A 14,765-nucleotide genomic window follows, 5' to 3' on the forward strand; every position below is an offset into this window, starting at 1 on the left:
CGGGAATTATGCTGTGAATTCATAAATCTGTGAGAATTACGTGAGATGAGCCAGCCGGGGGGCAGTTTCTGGGTTGACAGTGAGATTGTGCCATGACTATGCTTTTCTTCTCCCTTGGGTCTAGTTAGAATTTGTGGAAGTGCCAGGGTTGGAGTCTAGAAATCCTCTCAGCCAGTCGGGGCTCCTCCGCTCCCTTGTGGCCAGATGGGCACATGGGAGCTCGAGGAGTGAATGGGAGGTCTGAGGGAAGAGACCTCAGGAAGAGAGCCAGTCCTGGCTCCCTTGGAGTATGATGGTGCCCTCCCCACCCCCACCCTGCTGGTGCCAGGCCTGCCCTCCATCCCCAGGCCTGTGACTGCTCCCTGCTGGATACCCTGGGCAGCGCCAGCACCGCAGGGCCTCTCTGCTCTGATGTCACCATCGCAGCCGGAGCTCATGCTCCTCACTGAAGGATCGGCCAACTGGAATCTCGCAGCAGGCTCCATGAGGGTGGGGCCCTGCCTTTCTCCTTTCCCTGGGTTCCTTCCAGAACCGAGTCTAGAGCCCCAGCCCTAGTGCTCAGGTTTTGCAGACACCTGACTGTCTTTGAGGCAGCCCCTCGGGCCCTGCTGAGAACCTCAGCCACATGGATTCCGGTTGAGGTCCCAAATGTCACCTGACGTTTGCAGGGCATTTCACGCTTTACAGAGCTCTTCTCACACAGTCGCTCCTGTGGCCCTCCCAGCAGACCTGTGAGGTTGATAATGTTTCCCCATTTCACAGTTAATGAAACTGAGACTTGTAGTCGGAGGTGTGTCCACGGTCGCACAGCTAACCAGTGGCAGAGCCGACTGCTGGCCCCAGTCCTCTGTTTTTTTCCTTGGGTTGTTTTCTCATGCACCTAATCAATGAACAAAGGTTTGGGCCTCTCTGCTGGGCAGGCCCTGAGCTAGGAATATAGAAGTGGGAGAGGCACAGGCCTTGTACCTGAGGAAGCAGTGTGGGAAGGGCGGCTCTAAAGCGCCACTGCCATGTGTTGGGGTCTGCCCCTCAGGACAGTATGCTGGTACCCGTTAGCACATGAGGAGACTGCAGAGGTCGTAGAGGCCGGCCAAGCTTCATGGAGGAGAGCGCACTCAGCAGGGCCCACACCCACACCAGGAGGACAGGGGCAAGCATGGGGCTCGAGCATGCCTGCGGCTGGTGCTCCCTCAGCCTTTGGGAAGGGAAGCCAACTGCTGTGCTCAGGTTGGCTGGGTCCAGGGTTGAAGGAGGAGGCTGGAGGTGAGAGGCAAAGGGGGCATTGGTCTCTGAGGGGATGGGCAGGCTCCCCGCAGCGGTCCAGGAGAGGGGGACTTCTCAGAGGGCCTGGTGGTGGCTCCTAGAAACCAGCCTGGGCCGTAAAGGGTGGGCTTTGCAGGGCAGTGTGTGTTGGTGGGGAGGGGAGGTCTTTGGGGGCTGATGGAGCATGGTGTCCAAGCAGGAGAGGAGGGCGGTGTGGACACAGCCTGCCTGCCTCTTCCAGGCATGTCACTTTCTGCTGGAGACAAGGGCACGTCCTCCCCATGCCCCCAGGCCTCCCCCCAAGCCAGCACAGGGCGCACTTCTTTCTGGTCCCTGTGCCACGTTTTCTTTGCCACCTGGTGACATATAACAAGAGAAGTGGCATCGCATTCTCTAGCCAAGGATCTGGGAGCCTTCCAAGTGCTGGGGGAACACGAGGCTGTCGCTGCTGCCTGCTGCTGCGAGCTTGGCAGGGGCCCTGGAACCGAGAGGCCGCCTCTGCCTCACAGCAGAGCTGAGCAATGAGCAACGCCTGCTGCCCCCAGCCAGAGCGTGGTGCTGCTGTGTGCTGTCTGGAGGCCAGTGACACTGACCAGGAGGCAGTTTGGCCAAGGGAAGTAATGGAAGACAGCCTTCCTGCCCAGCGAAGCCCGGAATTGGTGCTTGGTGCTGTGGGGGGTGGGAGGGATAGGAGAGGCTACGCTTGGCTGCTTCCTGCTCTCATGCCCTCAGGCAGATCACTTACCCTCACAGAGCCTCAGTTTCCTCATCCGTAGGATGGGGTCAGGCTAATGAATGCCTTTCTCCCCACTGTGAGGACTGAGATTGCGAAGTCGTTATTTTCAACATAAACCTTCAGGCAAATGTAAGACCTCTCAGGCTGGTCACTGTCACAGGGTAGTCACATCGGAGGCAGTAACTTGGTGGGGCGGGGAGGGGGGCAGGTCTGAGGGGCTGGGTGGCCTGAGGCCTCTGGAGGAGCTGCCCTCCAGCTGGACCTGGAAGCTGCAGATTCATGCTCTCTGAGATCACTGGGGAATGGGGGGCGGGGGGGGTGCCCATATGGATGAGGCATCCGAGGCTCTTAGAGGGGCAGGGCTTGTTCAGAGTCACAGCTTCTTTTGTCCCCTCAGGCCATCTGGATGTGAGCAGCCCTTGGGCCCACCCCAGGGAGCTCACGTTCTCTGTAGGAGGCGCCCAGGCCTAAGGGTTCTGGCCCCAACCTGATGGTATTTCCCACCCCTGCCAAGGAGGCAGGGCCTCCCTGGTGAGAAGGGGCTCTGCAGCAGGGCACCTGCATCTCCTTCACCCCTCAGCAAGCAGAGGCAGGGGCAGCCTGGGGCTGGGCTGAGACGGGGCAGCCTGGCCACAGAGGGGAAGTGATGCAGTGGGAAAGGACCCGACCTTTGAGTCCCACTGACTTGGGGTCTGTGGCCAACATACAGTGTGACCTGGGGCAGCTCTTCCCGTCCCTGAGCCCCATGGCCTCCTGGGGTTCTTGTGAGGCTCAGGGAAACCAAAGAGCCTGATGCCATGCCTGCTCCATATGTGCCGTCCCCAGACAGTGGCCCAGAGCATTCATTGACCGGTTGTGCTCGGTATGGTGGGCGGGGGTGGCGGTGGGGAGTTCTTGAGATAAAGTTCTGCCCCTCCCGATACACACCTGGTGCTGGGCCTGCCTCTCTGACAGGACCCCAGCACAAAGGGACCCTTTCCATAAGGCACCTGCTGGCTTAACCCCCTCCCTACAGTCTCCCCTGGGGCCCCAAGGGTGCAGACAGAGAATCATTGTGAAAGGACTTCTCACAGACACTTGGAGACCCAAGGGGCAGAGGAGGAGGGACCGAGGGAGACAGTGTGATGGCCTGCCAGGCCCTGCACCCCCCAAATCTGTGAGTCCCACCTGAGTGTGATCCTATGGACTGGGGGCTACTGAGGACCAGCTCTGAGACGGAGAGGGGGTGGGCAGTCAGTCCCCTGTGCCCCTGACCTGGACAGGAGGCAGCCTTCCTTGGGGCCCAGAGGCATTTGGGGGACCCTGGGAGCTGACATTTGGTAGATGTCTGGTCTGACTGCATAATGGCCCTGCAAGGCCAGGCCCAGGGGGTCGTCCAGCACTTGGTCCTCCTCTACTATGCTCGGCCACTGGATCCTCAAGGGCTGGGCCTAACCCCTCCCCGCCCCCCCACCACAGCCTGCTGGCAGGGAGAGGACCCCACAGATTTGGGTATCCTGGGAGCAGTGGTGGGAGAGCTCAGGGCCCGCAGGGCTGCCTGGCTTGTTCCTTATCCTTCTGAGCTTTCCTCTTTGTAAAGGGGGAATCACCATGCCTCCTCCCCGACAGGGTTGAGGCAAGGGGTGCAGGCACATACGGGGCACAGGGCCCTACAGGTGGTGAGGGTCGGTACTGCGTGCTGCTGTTTTCCTGGTGCTGTGCAGTTCCCTGGGCCACATTTGCTCCTCCCAATAGGTCCTCAGGGATCACTCTCACCTCCAAGGTCTCACCAGGCCCTCCCTGACTCTGGCATTCCTTGCCACCCTTCTCTCCCAAATTTTCCTCCCCAGCACTTCTCACCTCCCCACCTACCATATGGTTCCTCTGTCTCCTCAGAACCTAGAACAGTGCCTGGCGCATAGTAGGTCTCAGTAAGTATTTGGTGAATGCACATGGAGTCAGCCTGTGCCTGCACACACAGCCAAAAGCCTGCAGGAGGCTTAGAGCTGGCTGGCTCCTTGTCCCTCCTGGGTGGTGCTCTGAGTCAGGCCTGAGGGAGGGCCGGTCCCTGGGGAGGCTCCCTGCTCCTCCCTCCCCACCCAGGCCTCACATCCTTCCACCTTCCACACCTGCAGGCCTGGACCCTATGTGGGACTTCCACTCCCTGTGGCTGAGATGTTAAGGGGCTGGGGTCTTCTTTCTGACCTCACATAGAGGGTCCCATCCCCCTTCCCAGAAGAGAGAAGTGCTGGGGCAGCCCTGGCCGGGCACCCCTGGAGTGCTGGGTTATGTGTGTGCAAGTGCGTGAACCCGTGTGTGGGGGGCGGGGGGGGCGCAGAGGATGGGGGTTTGAGGATAGGCAATTTGGGCCTGTGAAAACTCAGGCATGGGTTTTGTAGCTGTTTCGTGGAAGGGCATGACCTGCCCTTGCACAGTTTGGGTTCAAGAGGAGAGAGGTCAGGGGCTCTCTGGCCTCCCCAGGACTTCGTACTGATTCACCTGCCTCTCCTGCCCTCTGCCAGTGTCCAGAGGCCGAGCATCACATCCTTCCCACTGTCCCCGGTGAGGGGGACTTTCTAGCAGTGTCCTGTTTGTCAGAGCTGAATACACAAGAAAGGCAAAAAGAATCTACTCTGGGGATGCGGGCTCTGTGACAAAGTAAGATGGGGGAGAGCCAATGGGAAGCACACTTGAAGCCCTCGGCCCCGCCCGGCTGGCCAAGGGGGATGAGGAAGACCAACAGAACAGTTCACACCGGGAGCCCCTTTAAGAAACACAAAGCCTGGTTTCTACATGCACACACACGAGAATTTAAAGCACAAAACAAGACTGGAATTGTTACTGGCGCCCTGGGTTCTTGTCGTCCCCCAGGATAGAAATCAAGAGAGACAAGAGGCAAGAGTGAGATGATAGAAAATGTATCAGCTTGTGCACAAGGGAGCCAATCATAAAAAGCGAAGAAGGAGGAGAGAGAGAAGCGAGTGGCTCCCTGAATAGCCATACTGCGGGGGTTTATCAGGCTGGGGCAGTCAGTGTGTCTTCCATCACGGCACGTAGAGGTGGGGTGGTGCTTGTGCCTGTGCTGTCACACAGCATGCCACTTCATGCGTCACATGTATCACTAACACACTAGCTTTTCACCCGAGTGTGACTTTTACTATGGTAATGAGGCAAAAGGTCACTTTCAGCCAACTCCTGGGTGCTAGGGTGCACTAGCCACTAGCCTCCAGGAAAGTCCCCAGGCTGGGAATGTGGATCTTGGCGGTTTCTATCTGATTCTCCTAGCTTGCCGATTGGTTGGGGCCCCATCCTGTTAGGCCAGGGGCCTTGCGCTTCTGCAGCCGATGACCCTCTATCTCGTTAGGCTGGTTCCTGTCTCCAAAGAAAGAACAGGCTCCCTCTGGGGATGGCAGGGAAATGCCCCTTCTTACTCATAGACTTATGTATTGTTTGAGGGTTTTTTTCATGAGAATGTCTTCAGGTATTACTCACAGAATTAGAAATAAAGCTAATTTTTAAGTACAGAGTGCATCCCGGGTCTCAGAGCACTTTCACATCCAGATCTGGGGGGCTAGGCCTCTCTGCCCCAGGGACTGCCCCACAAGACCCTGAGCTTATCCAGCAGGCCCAGAGTTTCCTCACTTCCCCACCCTGTCCCTGAGGCATGAAGGGCACAGCCACGCTCCGCAGACCCTGTCCAGGCCCCTTGTGTGTGCTGGGTCCTCGCTTTGCCCCTCAGAGCCCGTTTCTCCATCTGAAAAACAGACATCATAATAGTATCTGTTTCAGAACTGTTGTGAGGGTGTTTTGGGGGGATTTGGGGAACAAAGATCAAGGGAGACTCCCTTTTCCCTGACAGACCCCAAATTAATCTCTTTTTGTGTGTGTGAGGAAGATTCGCCCTTAGCTAACATCTGTTGCCAATCCTCCTCTTTTTTTGTTTGAGGAAGATTAGCGCTGAGCTAACATCTGTGCCAGTCTTCCTCTACATTGTATGTGGGACGCCTCCACAGCATGGCAGGTAAGTGGAGTCCGCCGGCACCCAGGATCCAAGCCTGTGAACCCGGGCCCCCTAAGCAGAGCGCATGGAACTTTAACCATTCAGCCGTAGGGCCGGCCCCCCAATCATCTTTTTTAAAAAATTCATCAGTGAATGAAAACTTGAGAACACTAAGAGACAGATTCAATTAGAAGGGTTTTCAGCAACAAAGTCCCTTATTTTCTATTCAAGAATACATTAAGGTGATGATATCAAATTATTTAAAGTAAAACTATTAAAAGAAGGAAAATTTGCAAGAATCACACTGATTTTAAAACTTTAACTCCTCTCTCTTGTCATAGTCAAAAAGTGATGTAGAAGACGAATTAAGAAATTAATGAACTTGAACTATTTTTTTAAAAAAAGAATGCATTGAGGAATAACCTAACCTTGACCACATTGGTCTGATGGTGAAATTTCTTAAGTGCTAAGTCGTCCAAGCAGAGATTTGAGACCTTCCCCGTTTAGGAGGCACAAGTGAAAATGTTTGTCTGGGGTCAGGCACCTGCACACACCACCGACACAAATCCCACAGGCCTTTCGCTGTGGCCTGCTCTGTCCTCCGCACCTTCCCAGTGCAGGCACATCGCGGCAGCCAGTGAGCTCCTGTCAAGCATGTGACTCCGCTCCTCCCTCAAGGCAGCCTGCACCAAGGTGCGGGACTAGCAGAGCTACAACTCTCCCCCTGGGGCTCGGGGCCCTGAGGGCCACCTCCTCCACTCCCTGCCAGAGGAGTCAGGGCAGCCACAGTGAGACAGGCCTGGTGCAGCCCAGGCAGAGCTGGCTCATGGAAATGACTCCAGACCTGGCCCCGCTGGCCCACCTTCTCCCGGCTCCTGGGTCCCACGAGCCTCAGCGTGAATGTCTAGCGTGAGGGTTAGATGAGACGCCAGATGGGTAGTAAGAGCTCTGCGGTCGTGAGGGGAGCAGGTAACAACAGCACCAATAGTGATAGGGTGGGGACTGGAGCCCCATCTTCCAGCCTTACTCCACCCTCCACCCCATAGGAGGTCCTTCCCTGCCTTGGCTCCTCTCCAGGCTCCTGGCTCCCCACCCCCTCACCACATACCCACCCTCACACCCACACCCACCACCCCACACCCACTTCTCCTTTGCAGCTGCCCCACCGCCTACACCTTCCTGCTACGGAGTTGTTGGCCCATGGGCAGAAGATGGAGAGGCAGTGGCCCAGGGCTCCTCAAGGCCTGTGAGACTCTGTGAGAGCCCTCAAGCTCCCCCGAGTCAGAAACCCGGGGACCAGCCTTGCTCCCTTCTCTCCACAGCATCACCCTTTCCTCCAAAAGGACTGCCAGATGGTTTCCCTGCCCCGGACCATGGAGCAGCCTCCTCGCTGCTCCGCTCACCCTGCCCGGTCTCCAATTCCACAGCAGCCAGAGAGAGGGGCCGTCTAAAGCGCAACTCAGGATCTCACCCCCAACTCAAACACCTCTTGCGGCTCCTCACTGCCCGGGCCTGTGGCCCGAGGCCTGGCCTGGCCTGGCCTATCTGCAGCCCCAGGCTCCCTCCCTCTGCAGCATCCCTAGGCAGGGCCATGTCTGTCCCCAGAGAAAGCTTCCCCTGTCACCTCTCCCTGCCTTTGCCCTGCCTGGAAGGGTTCCCTCCCCCTTACAGCTGCTAAAAATCTACTCCTGCCTCCAAGCCTCTCTCTGCCCCATGGACAGTTCCTCCTTCCGCTGTGCCCCCCATCCCTGAATGCTTCGGGATCTGGCATGACCACCATGAGGCACTCGGTGCTGAGGCTCCATGTCCTTCAGGAAGGGGACAGCAGGTGTCAAGGAAGGCCGAGGGGCCTTGTGTGTGTCTGAGACAATCTCAGAGACACAGGTGAGAGACAGGTGGGGGAACCCAAATGCTGGGCAGTGGAGACAGGAGGGGCCTCAGTGAGACAGAGAGGTGAGCAGACCAGGACACACAGGCCTGGGAAGAAGGAGTTGGGGTGGGTGACTATTGGGCCTTGGTCTGTCTGTCCATCTGTTGATCTGAGTCTCCTCCTGCTTAGGATCTGGATACTGAGCTGTCCCTGGACCCTCAGCTGCCCTCCCCCTCCCCCATCTGTGCCCTCCTCGCCAGCCAGAGCTTCCTCACTAACACGCAGACCTGACTCTGACACTCCCTGCTTAAGGCCCTGGTGGCTCCCCAGTGCCTTTGGGCCAGAGTCCAAGCTCCTTAACCTCAGTCAAGGCCCAGGCCCAGCTCTCTGGGCCCAGCACTCCATGGCCTTCGTATTTGGGCCTCAAGGCCTCTGCACACACTGGGCCCCTCCCCTATCAGGGTCCCCTAGACCTCGCTCCATCTGCAAACACGTGTCTCCTCCACAAAGCCTTGCTGTCTGCTCTGTGCCGATGGACTGCACTGACATCGCTGCTGTGAGCCATCATCTCCCCCACCACCATCACCTGTGCTTATGGGCTGACCTTGGGGAGCAGGACAGAGAAGGCCACCCAGAGGTCTGTGCCCCAAAGGGGCCGATACTCTGCTGCCCAAGAGCAAGCCCTGGGCTCAGCGCCAAACTTGTCCCAGTGCCTAGCAGAGGGCCTGCCCAGTGGGTGTCTGGGGAGGTGGTTGAGGGTTGAATGGAGGAATCACAGGTAGAAAGAGAAGGGCTGGTGTTCAGGGCCCTGGGCACCGGCTGAAAGTGGTCCCACCCCAGCGAGCGGTCCCACTCCAGCAGGCAGGAGGGCGGGGCGGGGCAAGGGGGCGGTGACCCCTCCCGGCTTCCTCCCCCGGGGCAGGGAGACCAGACTCAGTCCCAGCTGGGTGCGCGCCATCAGCAGCATGAGGCGACCGGCGAGGAGCCTGAGGGGCAGGGACGGGACGGCGCCCGCGCAGTGCGCCCCGGCCCAGTGCTTCGACACCCTGGTCCGCAAATGCGTGGCCTGCCATCTCCTCCGGACGCCCAAACCTGGATCGGGTAAGAGTCGACCCACTCTGACGGCCGGACTGCGGGGCAGCGCTGCGCGGGAGGAGGAGGGTCCTGCCACGGAGGCCCCCACCCTGCCAGGGCCGCAGGCACGCCCTCCACCTGGCCCAGGTCGGGGGGAAGGGGACAATGGGTCGATGGGGCGCTGTGGGCAGAGGCCCGATGGGGACCAGACATCACCGCGTGGCCCTCACCGTCCCCTCTCTCCTCTTCCCCATGTCCGCCCCGCCCGGCTGTCCCTCCCCTCCTGGCCCAGCCTCGCCTCCCTCCGACCCTGCCCCTCCCCGGCCGTCCTTCCCCTCCGCCCCCTGCTCTCCTTCCCCGTCCCCTCCTCCAGCAGCCGTGGGAAGCAGCCTGGCGCCCGGGACGGCGCTGCAGCCGCAGGAGTCGGTGGGCGCCGGCGCTGCCGAGGCCGAGGCCACGCTGCCGCTCCCCGCGCTGCTCTTCGGCGCCCCCGCGGGGCTGGGCCTGGCGCTGGCCCTGGTCCTGGTGGGCCTGGCGAGCTGGCGGTGGCGGAGGCGGCGGCTCCGCGGGGCGGCTGCCCTCGAGGCCCCGGACAGAGACCGGGACGGTGAGTCCGCGTCTGAGGGGACCTGAGAGAGTCACAGCAAGCAGGAGTAGGGCAGGCAGAGGAGACATTGCCTTGGAGGTTGGGGCAGTGTGAAAAGGGGAGGGGGGGAGCGGTCTGAAGGGAGAGTCAGGGCTGTAGGGGGTGACGCAGACGGAGCGGGGGGGGAAAGCGCGCCCTCTGAGGATCCCAGGTGGAACAGGGAGACATAGTCCTGCCCGAGACCCAGTCCAAGTGAGGGCCACGGCTCTGGCCTCCCAGACCCCTCCCAGGAAGAGGCACAAGGTTGGGGAGCTGGGTCTGAGGAGGGGTCTGTCCTGCCCTCTCTGGGATGGCCATGCTGGCTCCCACACTTCCTCGGCCTACTGTCAGCACACCCCATTTTGCCGGCCCTCACAGCGCTTCCTGTCCTGAGGGCCAATCACGTGCCACTTCTCCCCACCCTGCAGTGGGGAGAGCTGTCCCTCCAGAGAGGCTTCCAGAACAAGGAACAGTGGAAGGCTGTGACCCAATCCTGACCCTGCATTCCCCCTTATGCCCCCCACCCCCCAGAGGCTCTGGACAATGTCATCGTCCTCACCCCTGGACTCCTTGATGTCAAAACTCCTGTCTGGCCTCCACCCAGAGAAGACCCAGACGCCACCCCACCTGCCCACAGCGTCCCTGTGCCAGCCACAGAGCTGGGCTCCACTGAGCTGGTGACCACCAAGACGGCTGGCCCTGAACAACAGTAGCGATGGAGGGGGCAGGAGGTGGCCCTTGCCCTCCCTGTGAATTGGGCTATTCACACCGGCGCCCACCTGCCCATTTTCTGGGAGCCAGCCTGCTCTCCAGCTAACCCTGCAGAACCACAGACAGACACCACAGACCACAGTGTTCAGGTGACATAGCATCGCATGGCATGCTGGCATTTGACTTAAAACCATACCATTTTTGGCAGCCTTCGACGGTTGTGGCTGAGCTCCTGTGTTTTTGAGTGGTTGTGGCACTTTGAGTAGCAGGTTTTTCTTTTAGATTGGAGAAGCCACCATTAAGCCAGAATGAGTCTAGGAAAAGGATCAACTGATGTAGGACGCTTAATTTGTATCTGAGTGTCACATTTCTTTAATACTTGCTCTCTGAGCTGTTCTGCTTTTAAACTGATGCAAATGGCAGCAATGAGCAACCAACTGACAGGTTTGCTTTGGGATTTAGTATGAGATGATTTTAAGAAACAGCCTATGGGGCTGGCCCCGTGGCCGAGTGGTTAAGTTCACGCGCTCCGCTGCAGGCGGCCCAGTGTTTCGTTGGTTCGAATCCTGGGCGCGGACATGGCACTGCTCATCAGACCACGCTGAGGCAGCGTCCCACATGCCACAACTAGAAGAACCCACAACGAAGAATATACAACTATGTACAGGGGGGCTTTGGGGAGAAAAAGGAAATAATAAAATCTTTAAAAAAAAAAAAAAAGAAACAGCCTAGATTGTGCTGATTCTCGTGTGTCTGTGCCCTAGGGTCAACCTTGAGCTTGGCCCAATCTGCTAGGACCTATGATGCCATTTTCACCCTGGAGGCAGCTTCCAGAGCCCAAGGCTTGCACTTGGGAGGAAGTCTACAGCCTCTGGGGCTGGACTGCAAGCTCACGCTGAAGGCACACTGACAGACATCTCCCTCAGAGACCACTGGGGTCGCAGTGGCCTCCAAGGCACACTCAGCTGTACCCCGAGCAGGGCCCAGGACCTGCAGGAGGCTCCTTCATACAGAGGCCAGGGAAGGCCTGTGGCCTTGAGCCAGCTGGACCTGATGTCCCTTGAGCTCTCTTCTCTCTGTGGCCTGCCCTCCCCATGCACTAGGCTCTGGGTGCTGGGATCACTTGGCCATTCTGTACCATGCCCTGGGGTCACCTACCATCCAAGTGAAACTATTCCTGTGACAGTGGTGCCCCTTGCTGGGGGGCCTGGAGTGGAGACCTTCTCTTTCAGCACTGGAGCACACTGTACACTTGGTCAGCTGCTTCCTCTCCTGCTGGCCCTTCTACACAGGGCAGGAACCTCCTGACCCAGACTCTGCCCTGGACAGTATCCTTGGAACTTGTCATGGCTTAGCGCCCTTGGAAGGAGCACTGGACTGGGAGTCAGAAGATGGAGTTCTGGTCCCCTTTTGTCCCATTGTAAGGCCTTGGCCATGTTCTGTTCCATGTATCAGATGCTTTCTGCCTACGCTTTCTGACCTACCCGTCAGAGCTGCCCAGTAGATACCTGCCCTTCCTCCCCACCCCTTTCCCAGCTCAGAAGACAGCAGCCAGCAGCTTTGGAGCCCCCAGGACCTGGACACTCACATCGAAGTCTCTGCCTAGCCACCCTCTCCCTGAGCCCATCTCAGATGCCCCTCCCCCCCAGGCTGCCAGGTGGCTGGGGTGAGGTCAGGTGGCAGGCCCAGAATAGGCCCAGTCATCCACTCCCCTCCCTCTCAGGATTGCAGGAGTCTGAGCTATTCCCGGCCACCTCTATCTCCCACCCCACCTTTTCCACCATAGCCAGGGGCTGGGCCCCGAAGGTGAAACAAGCGGGTGAAACCCCTCTGGGGCCCAGACATGCAAACCTCTGGCACCACTGGGTCCTGGCTGAACCCCTGGGTGGTGTGCAGCTTCCCCTCTGGTCTCAGTTTCCTTTCCTGAAAAGCGAGGGGTTGGAGGCAACGTTCTCCTCCTGGCCTGTGGCCCTCAGAGGAGAAGGACTGGAAGGAACTTCAGAGAATCCTCACTCCCCTCATTTTACAGATGAGGAAACTGAGGCCCAGCGTGGGCAGAGACTTGGCATCATTGTCATCCAGCAAATAATAGAAGGGAAGTTCCTTGGGGAAGAACCAGGAGCAGAGGTCTGGGGAGAGGTGGGCAAGGAGGGGGTTAGTCTCCCCTAGTCCGGAAAAGGGCCTCACCTGCCAGGGGCCTCCAGTCTCTGGCCCTCTGGCCCTCTGTCCTGTGCATTGCTTTCCAAGGAGCCTTCTTGAGGTCACTGCATTTGATCTTCATGGCGGCACCTGGAAGAGAGACATGAGCGTTTGTGTTTGCTTTAAAAAAGCATTTTTTATTTTAAAAAATCAAGGTGTGCTTTGTAGACACTTTGGAAAGTTCAGGAGAGTAATCCAGGGTGGAGTCTATGCAGAAATGACCCATAATCCAGCAACGCCAGGCCCCTGAGTGGTGGCTTCTACTTAGCTGTAATCGTACTATACATATAAAGTCATATCTTGGCCATCATTTTTGGTGAGTTTTGTCTTGTTTTCAAATACTTCACATACAAGGTTTTCAGCATTTGTAAAGTTTTCCACTTGAGGGTTTGGTTATTTTTGGTTTTTACTATTGTGACTGAGACCGTAGGGCCTCCACGTACGTAAATCTTTGCCTGAGTCTGTTTCCCAGAAGATGAGTCATTGCAACCAAAGGCCTTGACCTTTTTTGAGGTCCCTGTTGGTCAAATTACTTTTCTGAAACTCTGGCCCGGTTCACCTCCACGAGCAGGGGTTATATGGCCCATCTTGCAGATAGGAAGAACGAGGCCCAGAGAAGGGAAGGGATCTGGCCCAAGATGCGAAAAGCAGTGATGGATCTGGGAGAGATCCAGACTCCTGCCCCTGCCCTGGGCGCCTGTCCAGAAGGTCTTTGACCCAGCTGCCCTCCTTGGGAGTGGCCAACGCCAGGGGTTGTCTCCAGGCTTTCCTCCTTGTCTTCATCACTACTCAGAGATTTCTCTCCCGATTTGGTCTCTTTTTGCAATAAGAGGGAGCCAAGCTAGACTCTGGAAGAACTGCTTTTTGGGGTAGGAACTCGGGGAAGCAGTTCCCCCTCCCCCTGGCCTGTGTTTCTGGCCAGTTTTTCCTAAAAGAGGGTCTGGTTTCCCCAAGGTCCCCAGGGCCCTGGCAGGTGGAGGCGGGGCTGGCTGAAGTCTCAGTTCCTCCTGGGGCTTCCTGCAGGCCCTTTTCACTTCCTGTCCCTCTGCCCCAGGCTCCAGGTTCAGGGTGGGGGTGGGCAGGCCCAGCTGGTGAGGCCAGGGAGGAAGGACCTGACCCCTTACCTCCCTCTGTCTCAGCAAGGACGGCCCCACACAGTCCTTGCCTTTAGAAGCTGCTGGCATCTCTCCGAGCCTGTCTCCCCATCTTCAAAATGGAGCCTGAGGGGCAACCAGCTGTCCCAGATTGAAGAGGTCATGTGGCAACTAGGGTCTCCACCCAGGAGTGCCTCCACCTCCTTCCTTCCTGGGGACCCAGACACTCCCTGCCCAGAGCTCGCAGCCCTCAGGTATTCCCCCTGGAAGTGAGTTTCCCAGAGGTGGTCTGAGGCTCCGGTCTCAGCAGTTACCACCTCTAGCCCTCATCCATTTACTGCCCCATCGGTCACCCCAGATCCTTGACATGCCTGCTCTGTGCCAGGGCCATGTTGGACAGAGCCAGGCTCTGCTGGCCATAATCCAGTGAGAGAGACAGAGTGGGACACAATAAGAGGACAGAGTGATCCTTGCCAGGGCCGGGGAGTGCCCCGAGCAGCTGGGGGGACCAATCCAGCATCCAGGGAGTACTTGGAGAGCAGGAGGTATGCCCCAAGTCCTGCCCGGTTTTCTGCTGGAATGGAGCAGAGAAAGGGCACTCCTGGCCCAGGGAACTGGCTACAAAGGTGCAGAGGAGAGGGGCAGGAAGATCACGAAGCAGGAGGCAGGGGCAGGGGCTGGAGAGCTGGGCACCACGGCCTCTGAGTGCCAGGCAAGGCTATCATTACCTTCCCTGTGCCTGTGCCTGCCCCGTGACACATAGGAGCACCTACCCTCCAGGCACCCAGTGCTCACCCTTCCCTGTCCCCTCTGAGAAGCCACCAGACCTCTCTGGCACTCCCCTGGGCACAGGGTGGGAGGTCACTCTCATTTGCCCTGTTGTGGATGGCTCCTGCCGAAAAATTCTTCCTCTCCCAGAGCTGAAATCTGACCGCTCTCCAGTCTGTGCCGCTCCCCGGCTGCCCGGTCCTGACTTGGGGCAGGGAGTGGGGGCGGGAGGCGGGGGTAGGAACAACTGCCCAGGGCCACGCGGAGTGTCGGGGAGGAGCCGGGGCACACAGATGTAGCGTTCCTGGCCCGTGCTCTTTCCCGGGATTCTGCAACGAGGGGACGCTGCCCATGGGACTCTTCAGGGGTCCCGGGGCCCAGAGGGCCTCTGAGCATCTCCTCACTCCCTGAGCTGCAGAGATCTGGGGTCCAGGCCCGGCCGTCCT

The 14,765-nt window shown here is 58.5% G+C and overlaps 1 protein-coding gene across 1 annotated transcript; it reads left to right on the forward strand.

Moving 5' to 3' along the window:
- Window positions 1-8,232: 8,232 nt before the first annotated feature.
- TNFRSF13C (TNF receptor superfamily member 13C) lies at window positions 8,233-10,853 on the forward strand. The gene is made up of 4 exons (XM_046646694.1): window positions 8,233-8,404; window positions 8,771-8,949; window positions 9,296-9,529; window positions 10,079-10,853. The coding sequence occupies exons 2-4, from the start codon at window positions 8,814-8,816 to the stop codon at window positions 10,258-10,260; spliced, it is 552 nt and encodes a 183-aa protein (XP_046502650.1). The 5' UTR covers window positions 8,233-8,404; window positions 8,771-8,813; the 3' UTR covers window positions 10,261-10,853.
- The last annotated feature ends 3,912 nt before the right edge of the window (window positions 10,854-14,765 follow it).

This window comes from Equus quagga, chromosome 19, assembly GCF_021613505.1.
Source record: "Equus quagga isolate Etosha38 chromosome 19, UCLA_HA_Equagga_1.0, whole genome shotgun sequence".
Classification (NCBI taxonomy): domain Eukaryota; kingdom Metazoa; phylum Chordata; class Mammalia; order Perissodactyla; family Equidae; genus Equus; species Equus quagga.